The following is a 17,942-nucleotide window of genomic DNA, read 5'->3' as shown; positions in this document are numbered from 1 at the left end:
AAATAGAGCAAAATTACCAACTCTCCTGCCACTAAAAACTAAGGAAATGAGTAAAATTACCTGAGAAAATTATACCAGCATAACCACAGTAAGGAAGGGCTACAATTTCATGTTGTTTTCTCTGAATAGCAGCTAGGAGGAAAGAACGGAAGAGAGAGATGAAGGAGGAGGAGGAAAGGGTCAGGGAGGAGGAGAAGGGAATGAGAGAGAGCGTGAACACTCTAGGCACATCCCTTAAACCTGTCTTCTGGAAGAAGTTAAGAAGAAATAAAGTTGAAAAAGCAGCTAAACCATATACTCAAATCTCCCAGTCTGTGACGTCTCTGGCCAAGGGGCTATGTAGAGCTCTGAAAAGTGATAAGAACCACTCAGGTGTAGAAGCCACTTGTTCCAGAGGCAAAATAATCCACTACCTCTTACCATTTTTATTTTTTTCAACTGAGAAGGCTTGAGAGTGAAGGCAAAATGTTATACCTTCTGAAAATGAATCATCTCCCATTAAACTACAAAAAGTAGCATAATAAAAATATGAAGAGATGAAAACAGTTGCTTCAAGAAGACAGGAGGCTTAGTGAGGAGAGCCCCAGGATTTGTCCTATTCCCCCATACCGAAAACAAAAGCCAACAGGAGGACATTGTCTTTGCCTTACCTGGAGTCAGCAGAGTGGAAATGATGGCTGGAGAGAGGCCAGTGAATTTGAGGAAGTGAACCCTTAGGACTGATTAGTTCTGGCTGCAATAAAGAAATCCTGAATCTACCTGAATTGAAGAAATATCTGAAGCCTGATATTTCAAGCATAACTGCCCACACACAGCCTCAGCTAAAACTCTCTCCCTGTAAACTCCTCTTCTCATACTGAGACAGTAAAACACAGAGAGGTAAACCTAGCTGACAAATTTAAAAAGGACTCTACTGACTGGGGTAAGATATTTGAAATAATTCTCTGCCACTGTATTAGAGTAAAAGAGCTAGATAATAAAATTAAAGGTGGAAATTATGGCAACTGTGGAACCAGTCTAAAATTCGTTCAAATTAAAGCAGGTAGTGAGAGGACCCCAAGAACAGTATCTATGAGAGTAAGAATCAAATGGTTTCTGGGCAATTGATAGTTTAAAGAAGAGCATCTGTAGGAGAGTAGGAAGGGTTTATTCTAAACAGTAGGTGTGATGTGTGAGGCTCTGGAAGCTCCTTGAGGCAGAAGAAAGAAAGAATATATTTATTTTCCTGATGGGACATGTGAGAAATAATCAGAAAATCTCAGCAAAAACAAAGCCAAACCAAAAATTGTATTAAAAAAACAATAGCTCAAATAATGTGAGTTAATTTGGCCCTGATTCTGAGCGATTAATGGAAAGTAAGAAAGGCTCTGCTTAACCTTGACCATTTACCATCTAATACCTTATGTGTCATACTATCAGAGTCTTGGAGGAGGAAGTATAATTTTAGAACATTACCTAGCCCAACACTAAGCAACGTTTTCATAGAAAACATTGACTGTCAACATATTGATTATCAACTTACTGAGAAGCATGGAAGGCCCAATTATGATTGAAAAACAAAATGTAAATATTGTCAAACTTGAGGATGTAAATGCGTACATGACACAGATGGAAAATAAAAGCAGAGAGAAGAGGTGATCTGACAGGTGGCAGTGGCAATACCTTTATTTCACACAGGGAGGGGTCAAGTTTTCTAGTTCAATAGGAAAAGAAATAGAGATTTACATATAAAATTTGGGAGTGGTTAAGAGAAGTGGGAAGTGATGTTGATCCTGAATGAAATCTTCATATATCATAACAGAAGTCTATGTCTAAAGTAGATAAATCAAGAAATCCTAAACAGGGATAGGCATAATACCATCAGAAGTGCAAACAAAAAATGGTTGAAAATGGTGGCCTCTGGGAAGTGGACTGAGATATTTAGGAATGACATTGTTGCTTTTTATTCATTGAGAAAGATAAGATAAGGTTTCTTTACTACTTCATGTTTCAATTATATGCTATCATCATGATTAACATTTCGAAAAATAAGATTAAGAATGAGCTTACCAAGAAATGAGTAGAAATTATATAAGAAGAAAACTTTGTTTAGAATTACGACTAAAGGCTTAATAAATGCAAATATATGTTTTTCTCCTAGATTGGCAATCACTTGACAACAATATCAATTTTTCTTTAGAAATCTAATGTGATCCCAATGAATAAAACAAAATTTTTGAGGGAAATTGAATATAAAAATATACAAGAAAATTCTGAAAACAAAGGGTTTTGAGTAGGGGTGTGTAACTCTACTGGTTTTTAAAAAGTACAATTATTAGGCAATTTGAAGATGAAATAGATTGATGGAAAATAATGGAAAGTCTAAAAATAGAGCCATACGCATATGAATATTCAATATATGATAAAAGGGGTATTTCAAATTAGTGAAGAAAAGATATGTATTCAATTAAGTTCTGCTGAATCAACTGATCACCTCTTAAAAAAAAGATTAATTCCTGTCTCATTACTTATACCAAAATAAATTCCAGATTTAAACTGATTTAAACAGCCACTTCAGCTTCAACATGTTTAAAATAATAAATTGAGGAAAGTGTAAAACTACTGCACAAAACCACAGGTAATTTTCTATTTAATCTTGCAGTGTAAGAAGTCTTTTTAAGCAAAATAAAAACACTTTTTTAAAAAAGGAATGACAAATTAGAACACACTGAAATTTAAAACTGATCTTTGCAAAAATATAAGAAATATGTAGGGAAAAATGCATTAAACATACATGGCAGATAAAAGATGGGTTTTCTTAATTTGTAAAAGTTGGTGGAAACCAATAAAGAAAAAGGTCAACAGGGCAGAAAAATGGAATAACGTGTGAATAGGTAATTTAGAGAAACAGCTTCCTATCTGCCTTCTCCCTATTGAAACTCTGCTCCTCTCATTACTAAGGTCAATTGCTCTCATTTTCCCAAAATTGTTCCTGATTCGCCCAAGAGGACTTGATTGGCTCTTCTCTGTTGCCAATTTAGTAGTTTTACCATATTTTGCCAACACACCGTAATTAATATTCTTCCCTTTCTTTTAATATTATTTTTGCTTTTGAGACAGAGTCTTACTCTGTTGCCCAGGCTGGAGTACAGTGGTGCAATCTCAACTCACTGCAACCTCCTCCTCCCCGGGTTCAAGTGATTCTCCTGCCTCAGCCTCCAGAGTAGGTGGGATTACAGGTGCCCATCACCATACCTGGCTAATTTTTGTATTTTTAGTAGAGGCAGGGTTTCACCACGTTGGCCAGGCTGGTCTAGAACTCCTGACCTCAAGTGATCCACCCGCCTCAGCCTCCCAAAGTGTTGGGATTATAGGTATGAGCCACCGTGCCCAGCCAATATTCTTCCTTTTCTGAGAATTGATCGTGTTCGTCTTCTTCTGCCCCTCTCAGTTATACATTTCTAAAGGGAAGAAACCATGTTTTACTCAGCTCAATGCCCAATGCACCAAACCTTGAGTAACCACTAATAATCCCTGTTTAAATAAACAAAGAGCACAGGCCCTATGGACAATGTAAGCAAGTGCACTTGAGTCAGTATCTCCAACATGCTATCATTGGAATTTAATTTTCTGGATAACATCTCAACAAAACTGATAAGGCACCCTTCAAGCAGGACACAGATTAATTTTCAGCATGTAATAGAAGTATTTGTTGGCACTTCCTTTCATTCGTTTATTCATTTCAGCAGCTAAACACACAGATCCCATTGTAACAAAAGCTTTGTTTGCAAATACAATTCAGTACATCTCACAATATGAGCTTGCAGGTGGTTGAACTATGTGGAAATTAGATTTTTTTTCTCCTGAGACTCTGAAATTAGAAGAAGATAACCCCAGTATTCTTGCCCATGTCGATTATCTCACAACAACAGATTACAATCCCATAGCTCCACGTTCCTGAGCATCTATTGAACACATAATAGCTCTGTTGACCAAATGTGATGCAGCAGATGAAAAACATCAGCTGGTTTGTGCCTAAGACAGCAGAAAGGTGCACCTACATTCCTGGTCTCTAGACACCAAAAATAAACCTGTTGGGCTTAATCATGAGCTTTCCTGTTACTTTTGGGGAAAGAAAGCCATGTCTAGTAAAATATCTTTAATGCTGGCGGGTATTTTGACTCTACCCATTTCTATGGAATCTTTAGGATGTATACATGTTTTTACACTGACACTTGAAGAAAATACAGCAATCTGGTGTTTTTTATGTGAATAATCTTTGGAATTTGTGTTCCTCACCTTTGGGTGCAATAAATATTCAAGAGAAAAAATATATAGGGAAAAAAGAATTGCCCTAAGTGGTAAGTTCTGAAATACCTATAAGGTTAAGTGATGTGTTGAAAAATTCTCAAAAGCAATTTTAGAAGGAATAATTTTTTCAGAGAGTGGCTGTTTCTTAGGGACCATGGCAAGAAAAATAGTATATTGCCCATGGTGATGCTGGGGTCAAGTATCAAGAGCAACATACATCATATTTTCATGAACAAAATGCTTTTTAAGATGAAATTATAGAAAAATTAACACAGGCCGGGTGCGGTGGCTCAAACCTGTAATCCCAGCACTTTGGGAGGCCGAGGTGGGTGGATCACGAGGTCAAGAGATCGAGACCATCCTGGTCAACACGGTGAAACCCCGTCTCTACTAAAAATACAAAAAATTAGCTGGGCATGGTGGCGTGTGCCTGTGATCCCAGCTACTCAGGAGGCTGAGGCAGGAGAATTGCCTGAACCCAGGAGGCGGAGGTTGTGATGAGCCGAGATCGCACCATTGCACTCCAGCCTGGGTAACAAGAGCGAAACTCCGTCTCGAAAAAAAAAAAAGAAACATTAACTCAAAGTAAAGATAAGTACTTTGTCCATGGACAGAGGGTAAGTGGAAGAACTCATCTTCTAGTTCATGGGTTCATTTAACAATTGCTCCTTTTTCAAATAGGTCCACTGTGTTCTGGGCCTTGAACAGTGTACTTCTATGAAAAGAAAAAAAAAAGTTATCCTTACTAAAGGAAATCATGCTTAGGTCACTTCTTGGCCTTCTGGCTAAGATCAAGTGTGAAAATTACACTTAGAGAGATTACTATGTAATTAGGCCTAGGTGGATCCTGGGCAGACTTCACTGAATGCAGGGTGCAATATTTGGTAAAGTACTTACCATGCAGTTGTAATGCCTGGGTGCTACTTCTAGTAGTGCTATAAATTAATAGAGTGACTTTGGGATAATCACTTAGCATCTTTGAGCCTCATTTTCCTTATCTTCAAAAAAAAAAATCGGATTGAACATCCGTACCAGATTAAGTCTCTCTTTAAGTCCTCCAGTGTAATAAGGTTTCTGTCTTGGCCTCAGTCCATCTTTGCATTATCCTGGACTTTATTTATTGGAATCCTAATATCTGAGAATTTCATTTATGTCTTTATTGTATTGAAGCCTATAAAGATATTTTTAAAGAGTCACTAGACTCCAGTGAGCAATTTGCTCCAGACATCATCAGAGTCTCATTACAGTTTTTATTGACTGCTAATGTGTCTAGGATACATGAGTTGAAGGTTCATAGATACACATATATTTAATTAGAAAAATATGTAAGAAGGAAACTAGCCAGAGATCTTCACAGAAAGAGTATGAGACTTTTAGCTTGACTGGCTTTTGTTGAAATGGTCTATTATTTATTTATATATTTATTTGGTTTTTTTGGTCTTGGCTTCTTCCATGATCTTGACTCTGTGCCTTGAAACTCTTTTTAAATCTTGAAAAATGTGTTTGTCTTTACGTTGTTCAGGGTGGCAATATAACTTAGAAATATTTCTTTTTTAAAAAGTCACGTATTTTTTTTTCCCCATTTATTTTATTGCATTTTAGGTTTTGGGGTACATGTGAAGAACATGCAAGATTGTTGCATAGGTACACACATGGCAGTGTGATTTGCTGCCTTCCTCCCCATCACCTACATCTGGCATTTCTGCCCTTCCTATCTCTCCCCAGCTCCCCACCCCCCACCATCCCTCCCCTATTTCTCCCCAACTGACCCAAGTGTGTAGTGCTCCCCTCCCTGTGTCCACGTGTTCTCATTGTTCAACACCCGCCTATGAGTGAGAACATGCGGTGTTTGATCTTCTGCTCTTCTGTCAGTTTGCTGAGAATGATGGTTTCCAGGTTCATCCATGTCCCTACAAAGGACCCAAGCTCATCGTTTTTGATGGCTGCATAATATTCCATGGTGTATATGTGCCACATTTTCCCTATCCAGTCTATCGTCGATGGGCATTTGGGTTGGTTCCAGGTCTTTGCTATTGTAAACAGTGCTGCAATGAACGTTCGTGTGCACGTGTCCTTATAGTGGAACTATTTGTAATCCTTTGGATATATACCCAGTAATGGGATTTCTGGGTCAAATGGAAGTTCTATTTCTAGGTCCTTGAAGAATTGCCACACTGTCTTCCACAATGGTTGAACTAATTTACACTCCCACCAACAGTGCAAAAGTGTTCCTATTTCTCCACATCCTCACCAGCATCTGTTGTCTCCAGATTTTTTAATGATCGCCATTCTAACTGGCATGAGATGGTATCTCAATGTTGTTTTGATTTGCATTTCTCTGATGACCAGTGATGATGAGCATTTTTTCATATGTTTGTTGCTCTCATGTATGTCTTCTTTTGTAAAGTGTCTGTTCATATCCTTTACCCACTTTTGAATGGGCTTGTTAGTTTTTTTCTTGTAAATCTGTTTTAGTTCTTTGTAAATTTTGGATATCAGCCCTTTGTCAGATGGGTAAACTGCAAAAATTTTTTCCCATTCTGTTGGTTGCCGATTCACTCTAATGACTATTTCTTTTGCTGTAAAGAAGCTGTGGAGTTTGATTAGGTCCCATTTGTCTATTTTGGCTTTTGTTGTCAATGCTTTTGGTGTTTTGGTCATGAAGTCCTTGCCTACACCTATGTCCTGAATGGTTTTGCCTAGATTTTCTTCTAGGTCTTTTATGGTGTTAGGTCTTATGTTTAAGTTTTTAATCCATCTGGAGTTAATTTTAGTGTAAGGTGTCAGGAAGGGGTCCAGTTTCTGCTTTCTGCACATGGCTAGCCAGCTTTCCCAACACCATTTATTGAACAGGGAATCCTTTCCCCATTGCTTGTTTTTGTCTGGTTTGTCAAAGATCAGATGGTTGTAGATATGTTGTGTTGCCTCCGAGACCTCTGTTCTGTTCCATTGGTCTATATCTCTGTTTTGGTACCAGTACCATGCTGTTTTGATTACTGTAGCCTTGTAGTATAGTTTGAAGTCCGGTAATGTGATGCCTCCCGCTTTGTTCTTTTTGCTTAGAATTGACTTGGCTATGCGGGCTCTCTTTTGGTTCCATATGAAGTTTAAGGTGGTTTTTTCCAGTTCTGCAAAGAAGGTCATTGGTAGCTTGATGGGGATAGCATTGAATCTGTAAATTACTTTGGGCAGTATGGCCATTTTCACGATATTGATTCTTCCTAACCATGAACATGGGATGTTTCTCCATCTGTTTGTGTCCTCTCTTATTTCGTTGAGCAGTGGCTTGTAGTTCTCCTTGAAGAGGTCCTTTACATTCCTTGTTAGTTGTATTCCTAGGTATTTTATTCTCTTTGTGGCAATTGTGAATGGAAGTTTGTTCTTGATTTGGCTCTCTTTAAGTCTGTCATTGGTGTATAGGAATGCATGTGATTTTTGCACATTGATTTTGTATCCTGAGACTTTGCTGAACTTTCTTATCAGTTTCAGGAGATTTGGGGCTGAGACGATGGGGTCTTCTAGATATACAATCATGTCGTCTGCAAATAAAGACAATTCCACTTCCTCCTTTCCTATTTGAATGCCCTTTATTTCTTTTTCTTGCCTGATTGTTCTGGCTAGAACTTCTAATACTATATTGAATAGCAGTGGAGAGAGAGAGCATCCTTGTCTGGTGCCACATTTCAAGGGGAATGCTTCCAGTTTTTGCCCATTCAGTATGATATTGGCTGTTGGTTTGTCATAAATAGCTTTTATTATTTTGAGATACGTTCCATCGATACCTAGCTTATTGAGTGTTTTTAGCATAAAGGGCTGTTGAATTTTGTCAAAGGCCTTCTCTGCATCAATTGAGATAATCATGTGGTTTTTGTCTTTGGTTCTGTTTATGTGGTGAATTACATTTATAGACTTGCGTATGTTGAACCAGCCTTGCATCCCCAGGATGAAGCCTACTTGATCATGGTGGATAAGCTTTTTGATGTGCTGTTGCAATCGGCTTGTCAGTATTTTATTGAAGATTTTTGCATCTATGTTCATCATGGATATTGGCCTGAAGTTTTCTTTTCTTGTTGAGTCTCTGCCAGGTTTTGGAATCAGGATGATGTTGGTGTCATAAAATGATTTGGGAAGAATTCCCTCTTTTTGTATTGTTTGGAATAGTTTCAGAAGGAATGGTACCAGCTCCTCTTTGTATGTCTGGTAGAATTTGGCTGTGAACCCGCCTGGACTTCGGCTTTTTTTGGGTAGTAGGCTCTTAATTGCTGCCTCAACTTCAGACCTTGTTATGGGTCTGTTCAGGGTTTTGGCTTCTTCCTGGTTTAGGCTTGGGAGGAGGCAAGTGTCCAGGAATTTATCCATTTCTTCTAGGTTTATTAGTTTATGTGCGTAGAGTTGTTTGTAATAATCTCTGATGATGGTTTGAATTTCTGTGGAATCTGTGGTGATATCCCCTTTATCATTTTTTATTGCATCAATTTGGTTATTCTCTCTTTTCTTTTTTATTAATCTGGCTAGTGGTCTGTCTATTTTGTTGATCTTTTCAGAAAACAGCTCCTGGATTTATTGATTTTTTGAAGGGTCTTTTTGTGTCTCTATCTCCTTCAGTTCTGTTCTGATCTTAGCTATTTCTCGGCTTCTGCTAGACATTGAGGTTTTTTGATCTTGCTCCTCTAGCTCTTTCAGCTTTGACGATAGGGTGTCAATTTTTGATCTCTCCTTGCTTCTCATGTGGGCACTTATTGCTATATATTTTCCTCTAGAGACTGCTTTAAATGTGTCCCAGAGATTCTGGTATGTTGTGTCTTCATTCTCTTTGGTTTCGAAGAACATCTTTATTTCTGTCTTCATTTCATTGTTTATCCAGTCACCATTCAAGAGCAAGTTGTTCAGTTTCCATGAAGCTGTGCGGTTCTGGGTTAGTTTTTGAATTCTGAGTTCTAACTTGATTGAACTGTGGTCTGAGAGACTGTTTGTTATGATTTCCATTCTTTTGCATTTGCTGAGGGGTGATTTACTCCCAATTATGTGGTCAATTTTAGAGTAGGTGTGATGTGGTGCTGAGAAGAATGTATATTCTGTGGATTTGGGGTGGAGAGTTCTGTAAATGTCTATTAGGTTTGCTTGGTCCAGGTCTGAGTTCAAGTCCTGGATATCCTTGTTAATTTTCTGTCTGGTTGATCTGTCTAATATTGACAATGGGGTGTTAAAGTCTTCCACTATTATTGTGTGGGAGTCTAAGTCTCTTTGTAAGTCATTAAGAACTTGCCTTATGTATCTGGGTGCTCCTGTATTGGGTGCATATATGTTTAGGATCGTTAGCTCTTCTTGTTGCATTGATCCTTTTACCATTATGTAATGTCCCTGTTTGTCTCTTATGATCTTTGTTGCTTTAAAGTCTAATTTATCAGAGATGAGAATTGCAACTCCTGCTTTTTTTTGCTCTCCATTTGCTTGGTAAATCTTCCTCCATCCCTTTATTTTGAGCCTTTGTGTATCCTTGCATGTGAGATGGGTTTCCTGGATACAGCACACCGATGGGTTTTGTCTTTTTATCCAATTTGCCAGTCTGTGTCTTTTGATTGGGGCATTTAGTCCATTTACATTTAGGGTTAATATTGTTATGTGTGAATTTGATACTGCCATTTTGGTGCTAGCTGGCTGTTTTGCCCTTTAGTTGAGCTGGTACTTGTTGTTCCTTTATATGTGTAGAGCCTCTTTCAGGAGCTCTTGTAGAGCTGGCCTGGTGGTGACGAAATCTCTGAGTACTTGCATGTTCCCAAAGTATTTTATTTTTCCTTCACTTATGAAGCTTAGTTTGGCTGGATAGGAGATTCTGGGTTGAAAGTTCTTTTCTTTAAGGATGTTGAATATTGGCCCCCACTCTCTTCTGGCTTGTAGGGTTTCTGCTGAGAGATCTGCTGTGAGTCTGATGGGCTTCCCTTTGTGGATAACCCGATCTTTCTCTCTGGCTGCCCTTAGTATTTTCTCCTTCATTTCAACCCTGGTGAATCTGACGATTATGTGCCTTGGGGTTGCTCTTCTTGACGAATATCTTTGTGGTGTTCTCTGTATTTCCTGGACTTGAATGTTTGCCTGCCTTGCTAGGCTGGGGAAGTTTTCCTGGATAATATCCTGAAGAGTATTTTCCAGCTTGGATTCATTCTCTTCGTCGCATTCAGGTACGCCTATCAAACGTAGATTAGGTCTTTTCATATAGTCCCACATTTCTTGGAGATTTTGTTCATTCCTTTTTACCCTTTTTTCTCTAATCATGTCTTCCCATTTTATTTCATTGAGTTGATCTTCGACCTCTGATATCCTTTCTTCTGCTTGGTCAATTCGGCTGTTGATACTTGTGCATGCTTCACGAAGTTCTCGTGTTGTGTTTTTCAGCTCCATCAATTCACTTATATTCCTTTCTATTTTGTCCATTCTCATTAGCATTTCGTCAAATCTTTTTTCAAGGTTCTTAGTTTCTTTGCATTGGGTTAGAACATGTTCTTTAAGTTCACAGAAGTTTCTTACTACCCACCTTCTGATGTCTGACTCTGTCATTTCATCACACTTGTTCTCCCTCTAACCTTGTTCCCTTGCTGGTGAGGAGTTGTGATCCCTTGTAGGAGGAGAGGTGTTCTGGTTTTGGTTGTTTTCATCCTTTCTGCGCTGGTTTCTTCCCATCTTTAAAGATTTATCCACCTGTCGACTTTGTAGTTGCTGGCTTTCAGACTGGGTCTCAAATCTTTCAGATTGACGTTCTGTTTGTTGATGATAAGGTTATTTCTGTTTCTTGGTTTTCCTTCTGACAGCCTGACCCCCCTGCTATAGGTCTGCTGAGGTTCACTCCAGGCCCTGCTTGCCAGGGTTCACCTGCAGCAGCTTCTGAACAGTAAGGGTTGTTACCAGTTTTCTCCTTCTGCTATCTTTGTCCCAGAAGGATGCCCGCCTGGTGTCAATCTGATCTCTCCTTTATGAGGTGGCTCTTTGGATATATAGGGGTCAGGGAGCTGCTTGAGGAGACGGTCTCTTCTTTATAGGAGCTCAAATGGTGAGCCGTGAGCTCTGTTGTTCATTCAGGGCTGCTTGGCAGGTACGTTTAGGTCTGCTGTAGCAGAACTCATAAACTGCTTTTTGTTCCCAGGTGCTCTGTCCCAGGGATTTAGGGCTTTATGAGTTTCGGTTATGCTGCTGCCTTCTCTTTTTTTTTTTTTTTTTTTTCCTTCAGAGCTGCTCTGCCCAGCAAGGTGGCAGCCTAGTCACTGTCTGCCTGTAGAGGCTTTGCTGAGCTGCTGTGGGCTCCGCCCAGCTGCCGAGTGAACTTCCCTGCTGTCCTGTTTATATGGGCATAGTCAGAACTGCTTTGGCGATGGTGGCCCACCTCTGTTGAGGCGGAGTCTCTCTGCAGTGGCGGGTTGCCTTGGCAATGGCAGGCTGCCTCAGCAATGGTGGGTTGCCTTGGCAATGGCGGGCTGCCTCAGCATTGGCTGACTACTTCTGTAGTGGCGGGCTGCCTCAGTAATGGTGGATACCCCTCCCCCACAGAGCTGGACCATCCCGGGTTCGGCTGCGCTTGCTGTGAAACTCTCAATCCAGAGTTTCTGGTTGCTGTTATTTTGTGGGGGTGGGACCAGCTGAGCCTGATCACCTGGCTCCCTGCCTCAGAGCTTTTTTTAAGTTTGTGTTCCAGTCGCCTGTTGAAGAGGTGCCAGGGTCTGTTTGTTTTTCCCTGTGGCCACTCACTGCGCTGGCTTAAACAGCGGCACTGAGGTTTGTGGCATTTTTTATTTTTCCCCTGGAATCTACTGTCCTGGTTCTCTGATCAGTCCCCTTTTCAAAGAGACGAATGGGTGACTTCCCGTGGCTCCAATCACCAGCCAAAAGGGCACCCGGACCAGTGTATTTTGTACGGAGAACCGCTGCTCCGGGGCGCCGACAAAGCAGCCACGCGGGGCAAAGCAGCGGCACTGGCCGGCACAGCCGCGCTGGCCAAAACAGCCGCGCTGGTGACCCGTGGAGCTCCTCCGCCTGGGAATTTCCTAGTCTGTGGGCAATAAAAATGTGGCATCCACTCACCCTCTGCGCTTTCACTGGAAGCTGCAACCCTGAGCTGTTCCTAAACGGCCATCTTGCTCTCCTCCCCAAGTCACATGTTTTTAATTGGTAGCTGAAATAATATGATAGACGGGTTCTATAAAAATAAAACTAAGGTTATTGTTCTTTTGTATGCTTTAGACAAACAAATGTAATTCATCATAAAAATAAGTTTCTCTTAGAAGGAACAAAAAAGTAATCTGTTGAAAATGTTAGATAGCTTTCTGAAAGAAAAAAATGGCAAAAACCAAAGATCTTGAATTTATTTCTAACTTGCTCAACAGTATTTACTACCAACAAAACAAATTTTAGTTCAGGGTAATTCTTTTCTTATTCCACATCAAATAGTTAAATATCACATTTTAAGATCTTTATTCTCATATCTTTTCTATCTGTTGCATCAAGACTGTTCTTGCCCTGATCAATCAGATGAAAATCAATAATACTGAAATCGAAGTCTTTGAATGTCACATGCTAATTTGAAGTTCTGTGCAAACCTAAAGCTAGTGTGTAATACATTCATTCTTTTCCTCTTAGGCATTTATGTCCATGTTCCAGATCCTCACCCAGGAAGGATGGGTGGACGTAATGGACCAAACTCTAAATGCTGTGGGACATATGTGGGCACCTGTGGTTGCCATCTATTTCATTCTCTATCATCTCTTTGCCACTCTGGTGAGTTTAGCATTTCTTTTCAGTTATATCTTGGAATTTATAATGGGATGAGCATCAACAGATATTTGACCTATTGTCAATTTCAAAATGAGCACCAAAGGACAAATGCAGAGTAGTCTGGCTTGGTGAGAGCCCTCCTTTCATTCTAAGTTTCTACACATCAAAGCACTGCTCTATTTGTTAAGTTGGAAATTTTCTCCATCAGGTACCAGTGTTTGCAAGAGGGAAACAAGACAGAACAAAATGAAAATCTCACATTTACATACAAATTTAAGTATCCCCAAGCATTCACACCTAGATGATCTCAGGATCAAACCAGAACTACATTATTATTTTTTTAATCATGTAGAGACACTGTCTTCATTTCACCACATCCTCTTCACAGCTGTAATTAAACTGAAGACAGAAGCTGTGGACCTCAGGGTGCAGTCAGTTAATTAGAAATCAGCACGGTGTTTATGTGCTATATGGGACTGGAAGAAACACATGAAAAAAATAAATAAATAAAACACATCACTGCAAATTTTGTAAAAGCACAAAACTGAATACCAAAGTCCAGTAAGAACCGACTTCTGTCACACCAGCAGATTTTTCTCTTCAGTGTACTTCCATTAAAAACAAAGAAAACATGTGATGAAATGCAGCCTATGACTTACTAAGGATTGTAATACCAAATGCACATCTCTACATAATAAATGTGTTCATATTCAAGAAGCAAACCTAACTTCTAATATGATGTTAGAAGTTCCAAGTTGTGGACTCAAATGTTACCCTTTATCAGGAACACAAGAAATAAAAACAACTACTACTATTATTTTTGGCAATATGTCTTACAGTTACAAAATATCTTAAGATATTATTGCTAATCTTTGGAACACCCAATTAGACAATATTCCCAGTTAACAGATGATAAAACTGAGGTTCAGAAGAGTTTAGTAGTTTGTCCGATGTCACATGGAATGTAAATGTCACCAGAGTGTTCCCAGGTCTGTCTGATCTAGATTTGGCCTTTAGTCTTGCAATTATTTATTACTGCTTTCCTGGATAATGAAGTTTAAAGTTGCCTGAAAGATGTCTTTGTCAAGTCAAACTTCTGCCAAAGAATCGCTAACATAAAACAAATTACATATAATCTCTAAGTTTATAGTTTCAATTCTAAATATCTATGAATAAAATAAGTCCTTGAGAAACCAGATATAACTTAGAAGTTGTGTTTGCTGTAGACAGAGGCTTTCAAAACTAAGACATGTTCACCAAAAAGTGTATGAGAATTCATTGTTATGTGGTGTGAAGTCATGGGCTCGAACAGTAGAACCACTTAGACATAATTTTGGCCCTTTTTTCTTTTTTTTTCCTGGAGTTGACTTTTAAAACATGCACAAAAGACAGGAACATCCTACAGTAGGAATGGAAGCCTGGCTTGCAGAGCCAAATCTGGCTATCCTGGTGTTTGTACAACACAGCCCTGGGGTCTTTGCATCTTCCCTTCCAGGACCTTGAAGCCTGTGCCGTTTATTCATTCATGCATTCATTTACTCATTACTCATGCATTCAACTAAGTTTATTAAGCACTACGTGTTTAAGTTACTCTAAAACTATGGAATTTCTCAGAGACTACTGATTTGGAGTTAAATGCAGGATAGGTTTGATTGAAATCATCTATGTCAGGGAGTATCAATCTAATTGTTTTCTAGTAATCAACCTAATTGTTTTCCTAATAAAACAACATAATGCTTTACTTTCCTCATTAAAGGTGTTTCACACTCAGATATATGTTTGATTCTTAGACACACAAAATATGAAAACTGGATGGAAAAACTATGTAGCCTATTAAATTATTTAGTAAAGTAATATTTTTTTTTCAAGTGAAAATTCTACTAGGGCCACTAATATAATAAAATATTAAAACTTGTATATAGCCTTCTTGGGCAATCTAAATCTTCTTTATGACCTAATATATGGCATTGGTTGTAAAACTCTTAAAGTTCATCCAAGGACTCCTGGGGTGCACCTGAGGCTTTAGGAATCCACAGAGCGCAAGATAAAAACCCATCTCTAATTCCACTCTTTCCATACACTGATTGAAGTATCTACCCAAAACATCTGTTCTAACTTTTTTTTATTGTGATTTTCAAAAAAAAAAAACAGTTCTAAGTTAAAACTAAAAATTGAAATAATTTGCTCTCTTATTCACATTTTTTTTATTAATTTGATTGCATTTTAGGTTTTGGGGTACATGTGTTAAAAGTTTGTAAAGCAATTGAGAATTCAGAAACCTATATGTTAATGAGAACAGTTTGGTAAATGTGGTGTCATATGAAACTACAAAATTGGAGTCCAAAAATCCAGATTCAGGTTCTAGCTCTCCTGGTGACTTGATATGTGATTTTGGAAGAATCAGATAACTTTCCTGATCTCTCTGTTGTGTTATACCAGAAAGTGAGGATAATAATTCACAATACACCTAGTTTCCAAGGTTGTCATGTATCTGTGAGTTAACCCTGTTTCTCTGAGGATGTTTTAGACCACCAAAACTGAGCCCTTTTAAGTGTAGATAAGACAGTATGTGCATTTAAAGCCATATATTAATAAATGTTAAAATTACATTATGTTCAAATATTTTTAATTTATAGAAGTAAAGTATTATTGATTAGGGTATCATTTATGCCCCTTCTGAACTGATTTCCACTCTTTCTTCTTTCTCTCCTTCCCTACACCTTTTCTCCCAGACAATGACTATGATAATTTTAATATAAATTTATTTTCCAATATTTAAAACATACTTCGCTAAATTTAACATTATATCATTTATAAGACTCAGTTTGTGTAATACTAAGGAGAAAAGCAAACTATACACATAGAGTATAAGGAGCATCCCTACTTCAGAGTTGTTGTTGTTTTTTATAACTTTTTTTTTTTGTACTTTTTCTTCTGGGGTACATGTGCAGATCATGCAGGATTGTTGCATAGGTACATACATGGCAATGTGGTTTGCTGCCCCCATCCCCCCATCACCTACATCTGGCATTTCTCCCCCATGTTATCCCTCCCCAACCTCCCCACTGTCCCTCCCTTGAACCCCTCAACAGACCCCAGTGTGTGATATTCCCCTCCCTGTGTCCATGTGTTCTCATTGTTCAACACCTGCCTATGAGTAAGAATATGTGGTGTTTGATTTTCTGTTCTTATGTCAGTTTGCTGAGAATGATGATTTCCAGATTCATCCATGTCCCTATAAAGGACACAAACTCATCATTTTTTATGGCTGCATAATATTCCATGGTGTATATGTGCCACATTTTCCTCGTCCAGTCTGTCATCGATGGGCATTTGGGTTGGTTCCAAGTCTTTGCTATTGTAAACAGTGCCACTATGAACATACATGCACATGTGTCTTTATAATAGTATGATTTATAATCTTTTGGGTATATACCCAGTAATGGGATTGCTAGGTCAAATGGAATTTCTATTTCTAGGTCCTTGAATAAACACCACACTGTCTTCCACAATTGTTGAACTAGTTTACACTCACACCAAAAGTGTAAAAGTGTTCCTATTTCTCCACATCCTTTCCAGCATCTGTTGTCTCCAGATTTTTTAATGATCACCATTCTAACTGGCATGAGGTGGTATCTCAATGTGGTTTTGATTTGCATTTCTCTGATGACCAGTGACGATGAGCATTTTTTCATATGTTTGTTGGCCTCATATATGTCTTCTTTTGAAAAATGTCTGTTCATATCCTTCACCCACTTTTGGATGGGTTTGTTTGTTTTTTTCTTGTAAATCTGTTTTAGTTGTAGATTCTGGATATTAGCCCTTTGTCAGATGGGTAGATTGCAAAATTTTTTTCCCATGCCGTTGGTTGCCAGTTCACTCTAATGACGGTTTCCTTTGCTGTACAGAAGCTCTGGAGTTTAATTAGGTCCCATTTGTCTATTTTGGCTTCCGTTGCCAATGCTTTTGGTGTTTTAGTCATGAAGTCCTTGTCCTGAATGGTTTTGCTTAAGTTTTCTTCTAGGGTTTTTAGGTGTTAGGTCTTATGTTTAAGTCTTTAATCTGTCTGCAGTTAATTTTAGTGTAAGGTGTCAGGAAGGGGTCCAGTTTCTGCTTTCTGCACACTACTAGCCAGTTTTCCCAACACCATTTATTAAACAGTAAATCATTTCCCCATTGCTTGCTTTTGTCAGGTTTGTCAAAAATCAGATGGTTGTAGATGTGTGGCATTGCCTCCAAGGCCTCTGTTCTGTTCTGTTGGTCTATATCTCTGTTTTGGTACCTTTACCATGCTGTTTTGATTACTGTAGCCTTGTAGTATAGTTTGAAATCAGGCAGTGTGATGCCTCGGGCTTTGTTCTTTTGCTTAGGATTGTCTTGGCTATGCGGGCTCTCTTTTACTTCCATACGAAGTTTAAGGTGGTTTTTTCCAGTTCTGTGAAGAAGGTCATTGGTAACTTGATGGGGATAGTGTTGAATCTATAAATTACTTTGGGCAGTATGGCCATTTTCAAGATATTGACTCTTCATAACCATGAGCATGGAATGTTCATCTGTTTGTGTCGTCTCTTATTTCCTTGATCAGTAATTTGTAGTTCTCCTTGAAGAGGTCCTTTACACCCTTTGTTAATTGTATTCCTAAGTATTTTATTCTCTTTGTAGCAATTGTGAATGGGAGTTTTCTCATGATTTGGCTCTCTGTTAGTCTGTTATTGGTGTATAGAAATGCTTGTGATTTCTGCATATTGATTTTGTATCCTGGGACTTTGCTGAAGTTGCTTATCAGTTTAAGGAGATTTTGGGCTGAGATGATGGAGTCTTCTAAATATACAATCAAGTTGTCTGCAAAGAGAGACAATTTGACTTCCTCTTTTCCTAATGGAATACGCTTT

At 38.7% G+C, this 17,942-nt stretch overlaps 1 protein-coding gene across 8 annotated transcripts in view; it reads left to right on the top strand.

Annotated features, from left to right (window-relative positions):
* Positions 1 to 17,942, top strand: part of NALCN (sodium leak channel, non-selective) — a 368,748-nt gene that overhangs the window by 215,843 nt on the left and 134,963 nt on the right. For all 8 annotated transcript variants that reach the window (XM_032246166.1, XM_032246167.1, XM_032246168.1 and 5 more), the window contains one exon: positions 12,916 to 13,053. In XM_032246166.1, the coding sequence (XP_032102057.1) occupies positions 12,916 to 13,053 (138 nt within the window). The remainder of the gene's footprint in view (positions 1 to 12,915; positions 13,054 to 17,942) is intronic.

This window comes from Sapajus apella, unplaced genomic scaffold (genome assembly GCF_009761245.1).
Source record: "Sapajus apella isolate SASKATOON/1434 unplaced genomic scaffold, GSC_monkey_1.0 scaffold60, whole genome shotgun sequence".
Classification (NCBI taxonomy): domain Eukaryota; kingdom Metazoa; phylum Chordata; class Mammalia; order Primates; family Cebidae; genus Sapajus; species Sapajus apella.
Note: the sequence above shows the minus strand (reverse complement) of the source record. Positions and strands in the feature narration are given on the sequence as shown.